This window comes from Myotis myotis, unplaced genomic scaffold (assembly GCF_014108235.1).
Source record: "Myotis myotis isolate mMyoMyo1 unplaced genomic scaffold, mMyoMyo1.p scaffold_m19_p_5, whole genome shotgun sequence".
Lineage (NCBI taxonomy): Eukaryota > Metazoa > Chordata > Mammalia > Chiroptera > Vespertilionidae > Myotis > Myotis myotis.
This window is the reverse complement of record NW_023416357.1, coordinates 76,965,275-76,985,930: the sequence shown is the minus strand read 5'-3', so window position 1 is coordinate 76,985,930 and position 20,656 is coordinate 76,965,275. Positions and strand designations below refer to the sequence as shown.

The following is a 20,656-nucleotide window of genomic DNA, read 5'->3' as shown; positions in this document are numbered from 1 at the left end:
CTGATCTCTAAGAATGTCTCTGTGTGGGTTTTGTGAGCCTTCCTGTTGTAGATGAGTCTTGGTTGCATTTGGTCCATTTGTGGGTGGGGTTTACCCTTAGGCTGGTTGACAGTGAGGAATGACCCTGATCACAGTGTACAAGCTGCTGGGGGGGGGGAGGGGGCGGGGGAAGGGAGAGGAGCTGACTCCTCAAAGTGGAATTAGCCCCAGTGGGGTCTGGTACCTGCCGAGACCTCCATTTGTTCATGCTGCTTGTGGAGCTATTCAGGTTGTATTCTGATATAGTCTGAATCTGTCCACTGGGTTCAGCAAAATGGGAATAGAGGGAACATACCTCAGCCTAATAAAGTTATATACAACAAGCCCACAGCTAACATCCTACTCAATGGGGAAAAACTAAAAGCATTTTCCCTAAGTTCAGGAGCAAGTTCAGGAGTGTCCATTGTTACCACTCTTATTAAACATAGTACTGGAAGTCCTAGCCACAGCAATTAGATCAGAAGAAGAAATAAAAGGCATCCAAATTGGAAAAGAAGAAGTAAAACTGTCATTATTATTTGCAGATGATATGATAAATGTATAGAAAATCCTAAAGATTCCCCCCAAGAAACTACTAGAACTGATAAATGAATTCAGTAAAGTAGCAGGATACAAAATAAATATTCAGAAATTGGTTGCATTTTTATACACTAATAACTACCAGGAAGAGAAATGAAGAAAACAATCCCATTTACAATTGCATTAAAAAATACCTAGGAATAAATATAACCACAGCGGTAAAAGACCTGTTCTCAAAAAGTTATAAGACACTGAAGAAAGAAACTGAAGAAGATACAAATATATCAAAGCATGCTCACGGATAGGAGGAATTAACATCGTTAAAATGTCCATAGTACCCAAAGCAATCTATAGATTCAATTCAATTCCTAACAGAATACCAAAGGCATTTTTCACAGAACTAGAACAAATAATCCAAAAATTTATATGGAACCACAAAAGTCCCAAAATAGCTACAGAAATCTTGAGAAAGAAGAACAAAGTTGGAAGTAGCACAATACCTGATATTAAACTACACTACAAGGCCATAGTAATCTAAGCAGCTTGGTATTGGCATAAAAACGAACATATAGATTAATGAAACAGAATAGAGAGCTCATAAATAAATTGATGACCATATGGTCTTTTAATATGACAAAGGAGGCAAGAACATACAATAAGGTAAAAACAGTCTATTCAATAAGTGGTGATGAGAAAATTGTACAGATACATGCAAAAAAATGAAACTAGACCCACCTTCTTACACCAAATACAAGAATAAACTCAAAAATGGATCAAACACTTAAATATAAGACTTAAAACCATAAAACTCCTAGAAGAAAACATAGGCAGTAAAATCTCTGATATTTCTCTTAGAAATACATTTCTGATACATCTCCTTGGGCAAGGGAAACAAGAGAAAAAATAAACAAATGAGACTACATCAAACTAAAAAGTTTTTGCCTAGTAAAGGAAACCAACAAAACAAAAAGACAACCTACTGAATGGGAAAAGTTATTTGCCAATGATATATCCAATAAGGGGCTAATATCTAAAATTTATAAAGAACTCATACAGCTCAACACCAGAACACAAACAATCCAATTAAAAAGTGGGCCTGGCTGGCATGGCTCAGTGGTTGAGCGTCAACCTATGAATCAGGAGGTCACAGTTGGATTCCTGGTCAGGGCACATGCCCAGGTTGTGGGCTTGATCTCCAGTGGGGGGCATGCAGGAGACAGCCGATCAATGATTCTCTCTCATCATTGATGTTTCTGTCTGTCTCTCTCTCTCCCTTCCTCTCTGAAATCAATAAACAATATATTAAAAAAAAACAGTGGGAACAGGACCTAAAAAGACATTTCTCCAAAGAGAACATACAGATGGCCAACAGACTTGAAAAGAAGCTCAACATCACTAATCATCAGAGAGATGCAAATTAAAGTCACAACGAGATATCACCATACACCTGTCCAAATGGCCATCATCAGTAAATCAACAAACAAGTATTGGTGAGGAGGTGAACATACAATAAGGTAGAAACAGTCTATTCAATAAATGGATTACAAATTGGTATAGCCATTGTGGAAAACAATATGGAGGTTCCTCAGAAAACTAAAAACAGAACTACCTTTTGACCCAGCAAATTCCACTTCTGGATATTTATTTAAAGCAATCTAAAAAACCAATTCCAAAAAATATATGCACCTTATGTTCACTTTAGCATTATTTACAATAGCCAAGATATGAAAGCAACACAAGTGTTCATCAATAGAGGAGTGGATTAAAAATCCGCTCCTCTATTGCAATGAAATATTACTCAGCCATAAAAAAGAATGAAATCTTGCCATTTGCAACAGCATGGATGGACCTAGTGCTAAGTAGAATAAGTAAGACAGAAAAAGACAAATATCATATGATTTCACTTATATGTGGAATGTAAAGAACAAAGTAAACAAACAAACAGAACAGAAACAGACTCTTAGATACAGAGAACATTTTGATGGCTGCTGAGGGGAGGAGAATTGGGGGCTGGGTGAAGGGATTAAGAAGTACAAATTGGTAGTTACAAAATAGTCATGGGGATGTCAAGTACAACATAGGGAATATAGTCAATGATTTAATAACTGTGTATGCTATACACCTGGAACTAATACAAAATAATATTGATTGTAAACTGTAATTAAGAAAACACAAGTTTGCTGTAATCAGTGTGTTATGCCAGCACATCTTGTGTTTACTCATCTCTTCATTGCGTCATTTTCTCTAGTGCTTGATTGAATCTTGTGTTGTTTTGTATAGTAACACGCGGTACAGGCTTGTAGAAGCAATAGGCTATATACCATACAGCCTAGGTGTGTAGTAGGTTACACCATCGAGGTTTGTGTAAGTGCACTCTGCGATGTTTGTACAGTGAAATTGCGTAATGACACATTTCCCAGAATGTGTTCTTATTGTTAAGCAGGACATGATTATGTATGGATTTCTCCAGACTCTGCCTACATCTTTTCCCTTGTAACCCAGCATACTATATCACTGTAATAAGCCTTAGCCATGTGTTCAATTATATGCTGAGTTCCATGAATCCTTTTAGCGACTCTCTGAGTGTGGGTAGTCTTGGTGACGTCTGACACAATTCCCTTCCTTTTGGTACTCATCTTCCTACATCCCTATTTTAACCCTACACAATTTCAGTGCAAGGTTATTTGAAAGGGAAGTGTTTTGGGGAAGTTAACTGGCAACTAAAGAGACTATTGATCTAATAAAAATGTGTCAATCCTTTTAGAAATCAGGAATCCAGCTTATCAATTACCAAAAATTATTTATATACTTTGCACTTAGGCAATATGAACTTTTGAAAAAAGGAATGAGTTCTTAGACTCACTAGCTTTAAAAAAAATAGCTCTATTTAGATATAATTCATGTACCATGAAATTCACTCTATTAAAGTCTACAATTCAGCGGTTTTAGTAAACATCATCACTAATCCAGAACATTTTCACCACCAGAGAAAGAAACGCTGTAACCATTAGTCAATTTTTGTTGTTTCTTCTCCCCAGTCCCTGAGAACCACTATGGTCTACTTTCTATTGCTATAAATTTGCCTATTTTGGACATCCTATCTAATAAAAGAGAAACATGGTAATTAGCATACGTCCGTTACCCTTCCCATTGGCTAATCAGCGAGATATGCAAATTAACTGCCAGCCAAGATGGCGGCCGGCAGCCAGGCAGCTTGAAGTTAACATGAGGCTTGCTTGTTTCAGTGACAGAGGACTCCAATGTTCCCCACCTGCCGCTGCCGGCCTCTGAGCTTGCAGTCTGAAACATTGTTACAAATATAGAAGCTAAACAAAACCCCAGAAACCTGCTTTCAGCCCGCTGGGATCTCAGAGCTGGAGTTGATACAGTGTTTCGATTATAGAACCCAAACAAACCAGATACCTGCTTTCAGCAGCAGAGGCCTCAGAGCTGGAGCCAGAGCTAAAGCTGGCCCAGAATAAAAAAGAAAAAAGAAAAAAAGGAGCAGTTGGGAGCTTCAGTCACCCACCAGCCTGAAAAAAGCCCTCAGCCCCTCACCCAGACTGGCCAGGCACCCCAGTGGGGACCCCCACCGTGAAGGGTGTGTGACCAGCTGCAAATAGCCATCATCCCCTCACCCAGGCTGGCCAGGCACCCCAGTGGGGACCCCCACCCTGATCCAGGACACACTTCAGGGCAAACCAGCCGGCCCCCACCCGGGTACCAGGCTTCTATCCTATATAGTAAAAGGGTAATATACCTCCCAGCAACAGGATCAGTGGAGCTGAGAGGCCTCCTGGCACCGGGATCAGTGTGACAGGGGACAGCGCCCAAACCCCCTGATCGCCCTGCGGCTCTGTGTGTGACAGGGGGTGGGGCCACAACCTCCCTATCCGCCCTGCTGTGTTCATGACAGGGGAAGGCGCCCCAACCCCCTGATCAGCCCTGCTCTGTGCCTGATAAGGGGGAGCTCCCCAATCCCCTGATCACCCTGCGGCTCTGTGTGTGACAGGGTGCGGCGCCCCAACCCCCCCCCCCACCACCACCACTGGCCCTGCTCTGTGTGTGATGGGGTAGAGCCATAACCTCCCCATTGGCCCTGCCCTGAGTGTGACAGTGGCGGCGCCCCAACCCCCTGATTGACCCTGCTCTGTGGGTGATAGAGGGCAGTGCCCCAACCCCTGATCCACCCTGCTCTGTGCATGACAGGGGGGAGCTCCCCAACCCCCTGATGGCCCTGCTCTATGCGTGACAGGGTACGGAGCCCCAACCCCCCTGATGGGCCCTGCTCTGTGTGTGACAGGGGGCAGCACCCCAACCCCGATTGGCCCTGCACTCTGCATGACAGGGGGTGGTGCCGCAACCTCCCCATCAACCCTGCCTTGAGTGTGACAGGGGGCGGTGCCCCAACCCCCCAATCGGCCCTACCCTGAGCGTGACTGAGGGTGGCATCGCAACCTCCCGATCTGCCCTGCTCTGTGCATGACAGGGGGCAGCGCCCCAACTCCCCAATTGGCTCTGCTCTGAGCCCGACCAGGGCCTGCACCTAGGGATTGGGCCTGCCCTCTGCCACCCGGGAGCAGGCCTAAGCCAGCAGGTCATTATCTCCCGAGGGTTCCTAGACTGTGAGAGGGCACAGGCCGGGTTGAGGGACCCTCCTTCCCCCCTGAGTGCACAAATTTTTGTGCACCGGGCCTCTAGTCCTATCTAATAAAAGGCTAATATGCAAATCGACCTAATGGCAGAAAGACTGTGCTATGACACTATGACATGCACTGACCACCAGGGGGCAGACGCTCAACGCAGGAGCTGCCCCCTGGTGGTCAGTGTGCTCCCACAGGGGGAGCAACTCATCCAGAAGCCAGGCTCACAGCTGGCGAGGGCTCACAGCTGGCAAGCGCAGCGGCAGTGGCAGCAGCGCTAAGGATGTCAGACTGCCCACTGGGAGCCCCAGACTGTGAGAGGGTGCAGACTGGCCTGAGGGACCCCCCCCCACCCCCTGCCCCAGTGCACGAATCTTGTGCACCAGGCCTCTAGTTTTATATAAGTGGAATCATGTGGCCTTTTGTGACTAGCTTCTTTCATCCATGTTATGGCATATAACAGTACTTTATTTCTTTTTATGGTCAGACAACATTCCATTCTGCAGATATAACACATTTTATTCATGAGTGGATGGACATTTGGGTTGCTTCCACTTTTTAGCTATTATGAGTAATGTAAGTTTTTGCATGGACATGTGATTTCAATTCTTTTGGGTATATAATTAGGAGGGGAATTGCTGGATCATATGGTAACTCTGCGTTTAACTTTTTGAGGAACCGCCCAACTGTTTTCCAAAGGGGTGGCACCATTTGGCATTCCTACCAACAATGCATGAGGCTCCAGCTCCTCTACATGCTTATCAACACTTGGTGTTTTCTGTCCTTTCAAGTATATTCATCCTAGTAGGTTGAAGTGGTCTCTCATTGTGGTTTTAATTTGCATTTTTGTAATGACTTACCATATTGAGCACCATATCACATCTTATTGGTCATTTATATGTATTCTCTGAAGAAAAAGTTATTTAAATCCTTTCCCATTTTAAAATGTGTTGTCTTTTTATTATTGAGTTGTAAGAATTATTTATATATTCTGGATACTAGATCTTGATCAGATAAATAATCGGCAAATATTTTCTTTCATTCTGTGGCTTGTCTTTCTTGATGGTGTCCTTTGTATTTAATTTTGATGAGGTCTAATTTATTTATTATTTATTTTGTAGTTCATGCTTTTTAGTTAGGACACTTAATAGAAAGTGTCATATCCTACTCTCATGTCAGATTTTAATCATCCAGCTTACTTTAGAAAGTCTACTTTCCATAGCACAATGCATTACTCCATGGTGGAAGGACATGGGGGTGGGCGGAGTTGGGGTAGAGCGAGGTAGAAATAACATGGGTGCTGGAGTCTTAAGATCGAATCCAGCTCTTCTATCATGGGAATTAAGTATTTAATCTTCCAAGGTTCAGTTTTCTATCTGGAAAATGGGGTAATAAGAGTGCCTATTTCATAAGTTATTGTGAAGTTTGGATTAGCAAATTTGTGAAAAGAGCTTAACATATACCTGACACACAGTAGACATCTAATAAATGTACATTTGTCATTGTCAAGAAGAAGTTGTGAATCAAATCTGGACTTAACCAAGATTATCTAACAGAACTAAAGTATCACTCTATTCCTAACCATGCATTTCTGGAAGGCTGTTGAAATTATATTAAACTATAGCTGTGCTTATGGTTATGTAGTCTTCAGGACCATGGGAAAACCTGATAGACACACAGTAGAATAATTTTACTTCTTTTGAATTCAGGAACAAACAATGCTGTTGCTCTTTGGGATCAAAAAATGTTCTCGAGTCCAAAAAACTGTGGTGTTGGCATAATTGAATGTTTCATCACAGCGTGTGTTTGTTATTATTTATACTTAATTAAGGCCATTTATATAACTACTTGGACATTAACAAAACTCCTTCCCTGTCACTTAGATGTAAGCCTTTAAGAAAGGTCACCTGATATTGCAGTTAAATATTTACCATGCTTTACAGCATTACCTTGGAACTTTCATATTAATGACCCAATCATTTGATGTTCACAGGTACAGAGTAGTTTAGGGCCACAGTGAAACAGACTCTGTTTTATCATTAAAACCTAGATATTGGTGAAAGTTCAAAGTCACATCATCTGCTGAACCTGCTACTGCGTGGCAGGTGGACTGATAAACAAGGTACCTTCCAATAGAGATATGCTTAGTAATACTTAATAGAAAGAGGCCTTAAAAAACTTTTATTTAAACAACTCTGTAAAATTTTACCACTTACTTCATCATCCAAAGTTAAACTCTTGGTCAGTAATTGACATAATTATATTTCTTAATGTGGATAATTTAGCAAATATTAAAAAACCACTTTGAAAAATAGCACATAATAACCGGATGCTGTGATACATTTACTTTAGGTTAAGCTATGTGGTTTTCTATTTTTGTTTTCCTATCTTAAGTTGTAATAAAAAAAAAAACAGTTAGGGATTACAACACTTGGGGGATACAAAATAAATATTTTCCACCATAAATGTGGCAATTCAGTAGCTGATGTAGAAGAAAGATATTGCCACTCATGGGAGAATGATAGTGGAAAAAAAGTTAATCATTACCCAGGTTGATAGCATAATTCGTGAGATGACAGCCCAAGTTAGAAGTTAGCCAAAGGCGTTTTAAGTAACACTTGTGTAGTGCTTACATATGCTGGGTGGTTGTCTAAGCCCCTCACCACTACGGTAACTCATTCAATCCTTACAGCAGTCCAGTGAGGTAGGAGCTGTCACTCACCTTTCACAGGAGAGGAAACTGAGGTACAGGCATGCCAAGCCACTTAGAGGAGATGGGGACCCATGCAGTCTGGCTGAGGAGTTGGTGTTCTTAACTACTCTTCTTAGCTATTTACTTCTCAACTCAAATAGGGATTATTACTAGAGCAGCTTTTGGGTTTCTGGAATCTCATTTTTATAGAACCTCCAAAATGTGGGATATAATGTAAAAAATAAAATTCAATAATTTTTTCTCTCTTTTAAGAACGAAAATAAAGATCTATGTTTCAATTCTACATTAAATATGTATTATATACTCTAGGATATATGGTCTATATGGTCATCTTGGATAATGACCATATGGATGTTCCCCCCAAAATTAAGTCTGTGTCGGGAATGAATTTCATTTCCATATTTTCCAGGAATCTGGCATTTTGGAAATACCCTTTCCTACCATACTAATAGTTTCTTGTTTAGATTTGTTAACTGTTAGTAAATAATGCCCCATTTCCTGATAAGAAAGACTGATGATAATGTTTAGAAAACCGGTCTTGGTTGAAAAATGCATCTTGAAGTTAACAGCAGCACCTGGAACCGATTCAGTTTTGTAGGGCTTGAAGCTTATACGTATAATATGGGCGACTTCTTTAAGAAAAACAATGCAAAATTAGGTGACTATTGACTAAGAAGAGGTTTATTCAAGCGATAGGCCCTGAAGTTTCAGCTTTATTAGCTTCATGGCAAAGTCACCACTTCAGAGAGCAAATAAAATAATTTTTAAAAAATACTGTAAGAATAAGAAGAAGAATAAAATAATACCTGAAAAGAATCCTTAATTTTTTCCCTCCCGAGGAGCTTGTAATTGAAAACTTTATGTATATTCCCTCATTTTGTCCCCCTCCCTCTTTTTTATTTCCCCAATAGAAATAAAAATCCTGTTCCCCATAGAAAAACCCTGCTCCCCAGAGAAAGCCTGTTTTGTGAGATGAGGGAAGGTGAGGGTCAGTAATTTTCTCCAGCTCACAGACGCCTGTCAGGCCAGCCCTGGGCACTTCCCACTATCCTCTCAGTATATGAAGTCGGAGAGATAACCTTTTGAGTCAGATACGAAGAGCCTCTTCTCTCAGTGTCTTTATTTTTATTTTACCGGAGAAGACACAAAGATTGGAGAAATTGACAACAAAGACAAAGCACAAACTCTCCAATTCCCGAACAGAGAACATTGTTCAAGCTTGCTCACCAGTAGCATCGCTGAAGAACGTTTAATTTAAACGTGAGACAGACCTTGACCATTGGAACCTATCTTTTTTCTAGAAATAATCACTTTTTTCTTTTTTTTTAAGAGGAGCTGTCATTTTGAGAAAACGACTTCACTCAGGATTGGTGTGTTTAACCTCTACCTTATTTTCATGTTTCTTTAAGCCCATATAATATGGACTCAGCCATGGGGAGAGAGGAAAGAGCTTGGACCCATTCAGCTCTTCAGGTTTGGGTCTTAAAGTCCTCGTGTCTCTCCATGTGTTCAAATATAAAAAGGGAATTTTGAAAGTTTCCTATTCTTTCTTCCCACGGTGTTTAGCTCTCACTACGTCATTTAGAAGTTATAAAAGAATGTGTGGGGATAATCAAGCAGATAGGAAAAAACCCCTTAGAGTTGGACACAGGGTTGTTGGATTGTGACTTCCGCCTGTGTTTCTACAGCAACGTATCACCTACCTTGTAACTATACTAAAGGGTAACAATTCTTGAGTGCTCCCACTTGCCAGCCACCATGTATGACTCTTACCCAATCCGCAAAACAGTCCTAAAAGGTAGGTGTTATCTGTCCCACCTGACACGTGAGAAAACCGAGGGTCAGAAAGATTCGATAACTGGACTAAGGTGACACAGTAAGGGCTGGAGTTATGATTCAAATACAGAGAACTCCAAACCACTGCCCTTTCACCATATACCACCTTTCAGGTTAGGAGTAGGTGGTAGTTTGGGTGTCAGCCACGGCTACTGTGGTGGCCAGCTTCTGAGGCGGCCCCGTGTGATTGCCCTCTCTCGGTATTAGCACACTGGTGTTGAGAATCCACGCTGAACACACAGGGCGGACCTCTGAAACCAACAGGATATTGCAAAAATGCACCAGACTGTGGTTAAGCATCACTTGAGGGGAAATATTATTCCAGGCAGAGAGAAAACAAGTGTGGAGGCACAAAGATATGAAAGTGTATGGCATGTGTGAGGGATTATTTATGAAATTAAAAATCAATGCTTTATTAGATTAAATTCTTATTTCTCTCATATCTAGTTTAATTCAATTTTACAGTAATTCCGTTTATTTTGAAACTTAATTCAATGTGAAATTAAGTTGAAATGAAGTTTACGCTTACATTTATGGAAACAGAAATTTCAGCCTATATTGCTCCTTGTAGCCTTTTAATCGTGTAATTGCTCCCCCGCCCTCCTCCCATTTCTTTTCCTAATGGCGAGGAAAAAACACATGGGACCGATATCAGTTCAGATTTCCTAGCAAGTCACTGTGGAGCAGTGGAAAGGACCTGGCCTATGAGTCAGAAGGTCTGAGACCTTATCTGAGTTTGCCACTAGCTGTTCTTCTGCATCCAGCAGATTCTTGGCTTGTGTGCCCTGACTGATCGGCTGAGCTTCGGCCTTCCTGGGGTGCGGTCACAGCACCCCAGCAGGGTCTGCCTCGCTTGTCAACGCAGGGGAGCTCTTTATCTATCCATCACCCGCCACCATTTATTCATCCCTCTAACATTTATGGATGTGGACTTGCTGCCAGGAACTGCGCTGAGTGGTGGGTTGGAAACAACAGGCAGCAGAGGGAGGCCGAAAGACCGACCTAAGGATGTGTGTGCTTTAGCGTGTGCTAACTCCTGTAAGGGACGGCGGTGAGCCAGAGAGAGGGAAATGGGTGTCAGGGAGGCTTTCTCAAAGCCGTGGTACCTGGTTGGGTTTGGAAGGACAGCTCAGGATTTACTCTCCTGAGTGCCGTAGTCGGGGGGAGGTATGGAGCCGGGAACTATGTGCGTGGCTGGCATGTGGGCTTCCTGGGGCACAAAGGGTGAGAGATGGGGCCCTGTGAGCTAAATGAATGCGCATCTGCGACTTCAAGGTTCCCCCTTCCAGGTTTCCTTCCCCTTTGGCAGGAGTGTGTTGGGAGTCAGGCTTGTTCAGGGCACGTTGTTCTGCCCTCTGGGTTTACTGGAGAAGGAAAATAGGTTTCTTTTCCTCTAAGGTCATCCTGGCAGCTATCAGTTTTTCGCGTGAGGCAAAGTTTATTTTGTTCCACTAAGTATTTGAAATGTGCAGTTTATTTCTAGACCGAAGTATTGCAGCATGGGGATTAAAGGCAACATGCTGCAGAAAATTATAGTTTGGAAAGTTAGACTGATAATTTAACCGTTAAAGTGCATGCACATTGCCTGCCTTCTATGGTAGCCTGGGTGTGTAGCGGGAGCCCCTGGGAGTAGAAGCCGGGACTTCAGCCATTTATTTACTCCACAAGAGCTTTAGGGGATATGTGTGCCACCCTGTATTCCTCTGTGGGTCTCTCCCCACTGCCTTAGAATAACCACAGCAAGCATCAGAAATTTGCTGTGTGCCAAGCACTTTATATATTATCTCATTTAAGACTTACCACAATTCAGTGATTATTCCCGTTTTGCAGTTGAGGAAAGTGAAGCCCAGAGAGATTGCACAGCCAAGAAGTGCAGAAACCAGATGTGCAGAGTGTCCTTATACAGAGATTCCAGAAAGTATTAAGAAACTATTTGTTAAATCACCCATCATACTTTTCAATTCACCATTTCTCAAAAGTACATAGGACAAATACCCTTCCCTTTTTTATTTTTGTTGTTAATCCTCACCCGAAGATTTTTCTTCATTGATTTTTAGAGAGAGTGGAAAGTAGGGGGAGACAGAGAAAGAGAGAAACATCCATGTGAGAGAGAGACAGACACATCAATTGGTTGCCTCCTGCACGTGCCCTGACCAGGGCCAGGGATTGAGCCTGCAACTGATGTACATGCCCTTACAGCAGTGGTTCTCAACCTTCTGGCCCTTTAAATACAGTTTCTCATGTGGTGACCCAACCATAAAATTACTTTCGTTGCTACTTCATAGCTGTAATGTTGCTACTGTTATGAATCATAATGTAAATATCTGATATGCAGGATGGTCTTAGGCGGCCTCTGTGAAAGGGTCGTTCGACCGCCAAAGGGGTCGCGACCCACAGGTTGAGAATCACTGCCTTACAGGAATCAAACCAGGGACCCATCCACTGAGCCAAACTGGCTAGGGCTACCCTTGCCTTTTTACAGATACATTTAAATGAAACCCACAGAATCACATAATGAGCCTGGATAAAATTGAGAGTCCCAAGTAGGTCCCGTAACTTTGCTTTTTCAAACAGAGTAGCATGTCTACTTCTCAAACCAGTGTCCGCTCTGTGGTTATAAAAGTCACCCTGGGTGAGATGAAGAAACTGAATCAAATGACCCTTGAAGATGGATTTGAACTTTGGAAATAGGCCAAATAATGAGAAGCCAAGCCAGGTGGATAGAATGGTCAATGGGATTGCGTAAGGCTATTCTGGTCATGCTTCTGGCTGTGTATTCACTCCTTGAACTAATCTTGTTGCCCTACAGCAACAGCAGGAAACTTTCCTTTCTGTTACTTGCTTTCCTCATCTCAACAGTGCCAGGATGATCTCAATAATCCATCGACCACAGTGAAAGGCCACCGGGCGGTCTGTGAAGAGTTCCCATGAGTCAGCCCATACGCAAATAGAAGAGTATTCTTCTTATTACTGCTGGGTGAGACAGAAACACTCATTCATCACACAGGCACTTCTCGGGAGGGGTTCCCAATTTGGCCTCACAGAACTCCTCATAATCACATGTGGGGGCAACTCCTAAAGCTTTCAGTTCAATTGCACTTGTCTGGTTTTGTTAAATACAGAGGAGAGGGAGAGGAAAAGAGAGAGAAAGAGAGAAAGAGATAGGAAGGTATGTAAATGAAGCTGATTGATTTTTAAAAATCTGTTACCTTAAGTAGCTCTCGAACTCATCCAAAATAGATTTCCAAGAGGTTTTAAAATGTCATTTAAAAAGAGAGTCAAAGATTAAAGCATAGGTTATTCAGTTATGCTTTAAAAAAAATTTTTTTTATTGTTTTCAGAGAGGAAGGGAGAGGAAAAAGAGAGAGAAAAACATCAATGATGAGAGAAACTTAATGACAGGCTGACTCCTGCACACCCCTTACTGGGGATTGAGCCCACAACTTGGGCATGTGCCTTGACAGGGAATTGAACTGTGACCTTCTGGTTCATAGGTTGACGCTCAACCACTGAGCCACATTGGCCGGGCGGGAACTTTTTAACCTGAGAAAGGCTGATAAAATCTAAAATGTTAAAAGCATTCCTTTAAAAATCAAGAACAAAACAAGAATGCCTGGAATTACTACTAATCCTCAACATTATAATGGAGTTCATTGCTTGTATAATGAAATGAAAAGGATTTAGAAGGAGTAAAGATCAGAAAAGTAAAAACAAAATTTTATTATTTCAAATAATATTGTCTACAAAGAAAATTTCATAGTCTACAGATTATGAAAATTAATAAGGAGACTTAGCCAGGATGTTGAATGTAAAATCAATTCAGAAATTTATTACATTTTGTACAATATCAACAAAATAAAATGCAATTTGAAATATATTTTCAATAGCAACAAAAGTGTGAAGTACTTAGGAATAAATATAATAAATGATGTGTAAGATCTTTGTGTACAATATTCTAAAGCTTTACTGAAGGACATTAAAGAAGACCTAAATAAATGGAAGTTATAACATGTGCATGAATAGGTATATTTAATACCATAAAATTAAATTTCTTCAAGTAGAGCAATAGATTCACTGCAATTTCAATGAAAGAAAAGTCTTACTCCATAAGCTGATTCTAAAATTTAAATTGAGTGGTTGAGCATTGACCTATGAACCAGGAGGTCATGGTTAAAATTTAAATGGAAGAGCAAAGGGTCAGGAGTAACCAATCACTTCTGAGGTAGGTAAGAAGTCTTATCAGTTAACAAAACTTCCTATATAATAAAAGCCTAATATGCTAAGTGTCCGGTCCTCTGGTTGGCCATTCAACCAATCAAAGCGTAATATGCTAATGATATGCTAAGGCCACTCAACTGCTTGCTATGACGTGCACTGACCACCAAGGGCAGACAGTTGACCAGTCAACCAGTCACTATGGCATGCACTGACCACCAGGGGGCAGATGCTCCGACCGGTAGGTTAGCTTGCTGCTGGGGTCCGGCTGATCAGGACTGAGCGAGATGGGCTAGACACACCCTGGAGCCCTCCCGCAATCCCTCCCCTCTCGCGGTCCCTCCCCAGCTGGCCAACCTCCTGCATCCCTCCCCAGCCCCATGCAGGAGCTGCCCCTGGTAGTCAGTGCGCTCCCACATGGGGAGCACCGCTTAGCCAAAAGCTGGGCTCATGGCTGGCGAGTGCAGCGAGTGTAGCGGCAGTGGCAAAAGCCTCTCCTGCCTCAGCTGCAGGTGGGCGGTAAGGAGCAAGGGATCCCAGACTTTGAAAGCCCCAGATTGTGAGAGGGATGTCTGAATGCTGGTGTAGGGCTGATACCCGGGGACATCAGGCCTAAGCCAGCAGGTGGACATCCCCTGAGGGGTGCCAGACTGCAAGAGGGTGCAGGCTGGGCTGAGGGACCCCCCTCCAGTGCACAATTTTCGTGCACTGGGCCTCTAGTTTATTGTAAAGTGATGGTCATAAAGACAGTGATCAGATAACAAAACTTTCATTATAAAGTGATAGTCATGAAGACAGGGATATATGACAGAGCTGGCATTGCAGATTAATGGGGAAAGGAAAGACTATTCACTAAGTAATGTGGGACAATTTATTATGTATATAAAAATGAAAATGATGCCTTAATTCACACCAGAAACAAAAATAAAGCCCCAAACCTTTATAGGATCCTTGTGTAAAAGAAAAATATAGTTTTAGAACAAATACACAAGAATATGCTTATGACCTCAGGGTAGGGAAGGATTTCTTAAACAAGTCACAGAAAGTGCAAGTCATAACATCTACACTAATAAAAGACAAGCATGCAAATTGACCGTACCTTCGCCATGCCCTAAGCCACACCCACCAGCCAATCAGAGCAACTATATATGCAAATTAACCCAACCAAGATGGCGGCCAGCAGCCACAGAGCTGGAGCAAGCAGGAGGCTTGGTTGCCCCAATGATGGAGAAAGCCAAGCTTCCCGGCTGTGGCCAGCTCTGAGCTCCACTCAATGCAACAAAGTTTCAATTATAGAAGATAAATAAACCCCAGATACCTGCTTTCAGCCAGCCGTGGCCATGGAGCTGGAGCGAGCAGGAGGCTTGGTTGCTCCTGGCGATGGAGAAAGCCAAGCTTCCCTCCCACCCACTCTGGCCAGCTCTGAGCTCCTCTCGAGGCTACAAAGTTTCAATTATAGAAGGTAAATAAATCCCAGAATAAAAAAAAAGAAAAAAAGGAGAGGCTGGGAGCTTCCGTCGCCGGGGGGCTTGGCCAGCCTGAAAACAGCCCTCAGCCCCTCACCCAGACTGGCCAGGCACCCCAGTGGGGACCCCCCACCCTAAAGGGGGTGTGGCCAGCCTGAAAAAAGCCATCAGCCCCTTGCCCAGGCTGGCCAAATCTCCATGGGGTGAGGGTCTCCACTGGGAGAGAGGGGGCTTGACTAGCCTGCAAACAGCCATAAGCCCTTCACCCAGGCTGGCCAGGCACCCCAGTGGGGACCCCCACTCTGAAGGGGGTGTTACCAGCCTGCAAACACCCATCAGCCCCTCACTGAGGCTGGCCAGGCACCCAAGCGGGACCCCCACCCTGATCCGGGACACCCTTCAGGGCAAACCAGCCGGCCCCCTCCCATGCACCAGGCCTCTATTCTATATAATAAAAGGGTAATATGCAAACTGACCCTAACAGCAGAAATACTGGGAATGACTGGTCACTATGACACACACTGACCACCAGGGGGCCGACGCTTAATGCATGAGCTGCCCCCTGGTGGTCAGTGCGCTCCCACAGGGGGAGCTCTGCCCAGCCACAAGCCAGGCTGATGGCTGCCAGTATAGCGGTGGTGGTGGGAGCCTCTCCCGCCTCCGTAGCAGCCCTAAGGATGTCAGACTGCAGCTTCGGCCTGCTCCCCACTGGCAAGTGGACATCCCCCTCGGGCTCCCGGGCTGCCAGAGTGATGTCTGACTGCCAGCTTAGGCCCAATTCCCCAGGGAGCGGGCCTAAGCCAGCAAGTGGTCATCCCCCGTGGGGTCCCAGACTGTGAGAGTGCACAGGCCGGGCTGAGGGACTCCCCACCCCCCGCCCCCTGAGTGCACAAATTTTTGTACACCGGGCCTCTAGTAAATAATAAATGGATAAGTTAGAAATAAGAACTTGGACATGACAGAGAACACGAACAGGCAAATCACATGCTGGAATAAATATTTGCAGCACACATAACTAACAAAAGATCAATATCTGGAGTATTTAAAAAACTATCTAAAAATAGAGAGTCCAAAAGGTCATAAGTCCATAAGCAGGTGTTTTACAAAGGAGGAAATGAAAATGAGCAATAAACACATTGAAAAGACGCTCCTCCTCTGTTAGTAAGGGAAATGCACATTAAAACGACATCGAGATGCCATTTCACACCTTTCAGAGTGGAAAAATTAAAAAGTGGGACAACTGTGTTGAGGCAGGGGAGTCACTGCTGGGAGTAGCATAAATGGCCTAGAACTTTGGAACACGATTTGACATAATAAGTAAAGTTAAGCATGTCCATATGTATGACTCAGCAATTCCTCTCCTAGGCACATACAGGTCTGGGCAAGGTGTAGTATTACTTGAATGAGTAAAACACTGGGAATAACCCAGAGGGCAGCCAGAATGCTCTTCTAAAGAGACACCACACCATGACACTCTCTTATTGTGACCTCTCCAGTGGCTTCCGTGGCAATGAGAATAAAACTCTCAACACCTTCAACCTCTGCTTATCTCTCTAATTTCATTGCATGCCACTCTCCCAGGTTCCTCAAGACATAAGATCTTCCCTCCTCAGGGCACCATACTCCTTCCTGATCATTCCATGGTTGGCTCTTTTTTCATCCTGTAAGTTGACCTAAATATCATTTCCCTAAGGACCCGTTACTTGACACCCCATCTAAATTAGTTTTCCCATCTCATTCTCCATCTCAGCCCTGTACTTGTTTCCTATAATAATAGACACGAATATGTGAATCTCATATATGTTGCATGTATTCCTAATTTTTTTTGCCTGTATTCAACATTAAACTAATAACCTTCATGAGGGCAGAGTCTAGGTCTAGTTGTTCATGATTTGATCCTCTGTGCCTTCCACATAGCCTAGTGCATAACACTCACAGATCTTTGTTGAATTGAATGGTTGAATAAAAATACTGCATAAATTATATCTGCAGTTTGTTCATCTGAGAGGACATTTTATTAGCTCTTGTTCATGGAAAGGATAATGGGATACCACAACTGCCACATAAATTCTTAATACTTATTTAGAAGATCAAGGGAAGTGTTTACCTGGTCTGATGTTTGACCTGAAATAATTAACCAACATGTGCCTGAATGCTTCTACAAATTATTTCCAAAGATTTGATGTATCATATATTAAATAGATCTTTTAACTAGACTAAAAGTCCTCCATTGCTTAAATTGGAAATATGTTTAGGTTGGTTTCTAATACATATTAAAAAACACTTATAGATATTAGCGTAGAGGTTTTATGTTGAATATTTAAATATGCTGGTGAAATTGGCCTGGGCTCTTTTTGAAAGAGGCTTGAATTTAGTTGATATAGGTTTTTATTTTATTTTTATTCTATTTATTTATTTATTTATTTATTTATTTATTTATTTATTTATACTTATTTAAATCATATGTTATATTTATTTATGCTTAGTGAAATGTCAGACAAAGACAAATACCATGTAATTTCACTTATATATGGAATCTAAAAAACAAAATAAATGAACAAACAAAACAGAGAGAAACTCATAGACACAGAGAACATTCCGATGGTTGCCAGATGGGAGGGGAATTAGGGGGATGAGTGAAAGAGGCGAAGGGTTTAAGAAGTACAAACTGGTAGTTACAAAATAGTCATAGGGTGCTGGGGTCCAGCCCCGGGGGTCCAGGGGGTTCCCAAAGGTGTGGACGGAGTCGGCTTCTTCGCCGACTGGACCCCCTGACCCCCGCTGGGGCCGGCCCCCAGCAACAGGGATGTACAGTACAGCATAGGGAATATAGTCAATAATACTGTGATAACTGTGTATGGTGACATGTCTACTAGCTTTATTGGGGTGATCATTTTGTACGCTGTATAAATATCTAATCACTGGGGTGTACACTTCAATATAATATTGTATTTCAACTGTAATTTAAAAAGAAAATTATTATGAATGGCAAAATTTATACTTTGTGCAATTAATTAAGTAGTTAATTAATTTATGCATTTTTTAAAATTGTATTTTTCTGGTTAGAGATTGAGCTCCAAAAAGAATTTACATTACAATCTACAAAATATATGGCTTAAGCAGACAAAGTGATTTGGGAAATACTCAAATTTCAGCAAAATATGAAAATAATGCAAGAGTTTTTACATTTTCAATTACAGCAATTATGCTCTTGCTCAAACAACCATAATGCAAGTTACGTAGACTCATTTTAGTGGTGGATGGAAAAACCAAGCTAACTTTAAAATAGACATTAAGCAACATTTTGCATAAATTCAGACTCTTGGTCTCTAAAAATTATTTAACTTGTACTCATAACCTGCATTCAGATACATGGATGCCATGACATGAGATGGGATTTCTTTGCTTCCTTTTTAATTTTTGAACATTATAATTTTGAGTACCTTGTTGTGTAAATGACTTAAAATGATTGGAAAGTAAGACCAATGATCCCTTTCTGGATATGGTGCTATGTGAAGGGCAACTCCAGGTGTGGAGGCCGCTCTCTGCCTTCAGCGGAGAAGTTTGCACGGCAGGTACATTAAGGTTCAGATCAAAGTTGGAGGAGACACTTCCTTGTGAATGGTTTCCTCTTGCACCTGACGTCTACCTTCTATAAGTTGCTAGAGAATTATTATGAGACAAACTGAATAAAGAGCTAATAAATGAATTTTCATTAAAAGTATGTCATTATCAGAGTGGTGTTGATGTAGACATTAATACTTACAGCTAAAAGGGATATGTCCTGAATCTGGTCAAAGCTGTTGAAAGTCACCGCACAGTAAATAGTGGAGCCAGAGCATAGGCACTACTTTCAAAATTTAATTTAGAAAACCAAAAAGAGTGCAATTATTTTAATGTTCTAATGATTGCTATTTGAATAATAATGCCGGCAATTCTGACACCTAAGTAGGGTATTTGGTTCAGTTATGGCTTCACTCCCTATGAATCTGAGAGCGAGTCAGGACCCGAGGAACTGCATGGCTGGCCGGTTACCTGGTGCTGAGAAGTCCTAAAGCAGACACCACAGTTATTTCCCGTAACAGTGGGAAGGTCTGCTTGTTCAGGCGCTCACATCCTTTGCCATGTCCCCCTTCAGTCCCCTGGCCCCGAGGCCAAGGCTGCCTTCCCTTCCCCCTTGGCATACTGCCACCCAGAGAATGAGGCAAGAGCTCTTTCAGAAGCCAGCCGCCGGACAGACAGGCAGACAGACAGCCGGCGGTACTCACCTGAGGAACACGGAGCCGGGGCTGTCGGGGTCTCCGTGCTGGGCCTCGCAGGCCTTGTCGGGGCTGCCGGGCACGTCAAACCTGAACTCCGTGTCGCTGGAGGACCGCCTCTTCTTCACCATCCTGCACTTGTCCCTCCGTCCCCAGGCCAAGGAGTGAGCTCAGAGGCTCATTTCTGAATCCCCCGCCCCAACGTGAAAACCTGCGTTGCCCTCTGCTCAGTCCCCGCGTGGCAGGCAGTGCTGCATCTGACTCCTACCCTGGCTGAGGCTTTTTTTTTTTTAAGTTAGTTAATGAGTAACAGGCAAGTATGACATGGTGGTTTTCAGCCTCCCCGCAGTTGCTTTAAAGGGAAATAAGCGTGTTTGGGAAACTCAGCTCTCAGTTTATTAACCGGAGCACCGCACAGCTCTGGGGATTTCGGCAGAACCGTCCATGGAACAGTAAAGGCTTAGAACAACGAGGTGCAGGAGAACGGCAGGGTCTCGACATGAAAAGCAGAGGTTCTTTTTCTAATTCCCTGGGCTTGCCCAACGGGGTGGAGAATGTGGATGCCCTTATGCCTCTGCACACACAGAAGCAACCAGCCCACCCGCCTGCTGCATTTGGCAAGGTGTGCAGGAGGTTTAAGGCTGTGCTGCTTGGTCCTGGGACCTGGAGCGCTGGGAGCTCTTAGGGAAGTAATCTGTATCATGTCAGGGGACCTCGAGTGTTGGGTATTTTGCCGCATTGCAGGAGGCTGTGACCTGTATCAACACAACAACTAAGGCAGACAAGAACTCTGCGAGGCCAGGCTCCATCACCATGGCTGCGCTTGCTGCTTGGGTAGCCATGGGTGATCCCAGCCCTGCTGAGCTGGCATCTGCCGTGCCCACATCACAGGATCAGGAATAGGATGGAATCATATAGGAGAATGTGTTGTGGAAATTTGCAAATAGGCTATATACAGGGGTGGGC

At 43.0% G+C, this 20,656-nt stretch overlaps 1 protein-coding gene across 1 annotated transcript in view; it reads right to left on the bottom strand.

Moving 5' to 3' along the window:
* The window catches only part of GRAMD2B (GRAM domain containing 2B), a 100,636-nt gene extending 80,717 nt beyond the window's left edge, over positions 1–19,919 (bottom strand). Inside the window, exon 1 of the mRNA XM_036307948.1 lies at positions 19,700–19,919. Within this exon, the coding sequence (XP_036163841.1) occupies positions 19,700–19,821 (122 nt within the window). The 5' untranslated portion in view covers positions 19,822–19,919. The remainder of the gene's footprint in view (positions 1–19,699) is intronic.
* Between the last annotated feature and the right edge of the window lie 737 nt (positions 19,920–20,656).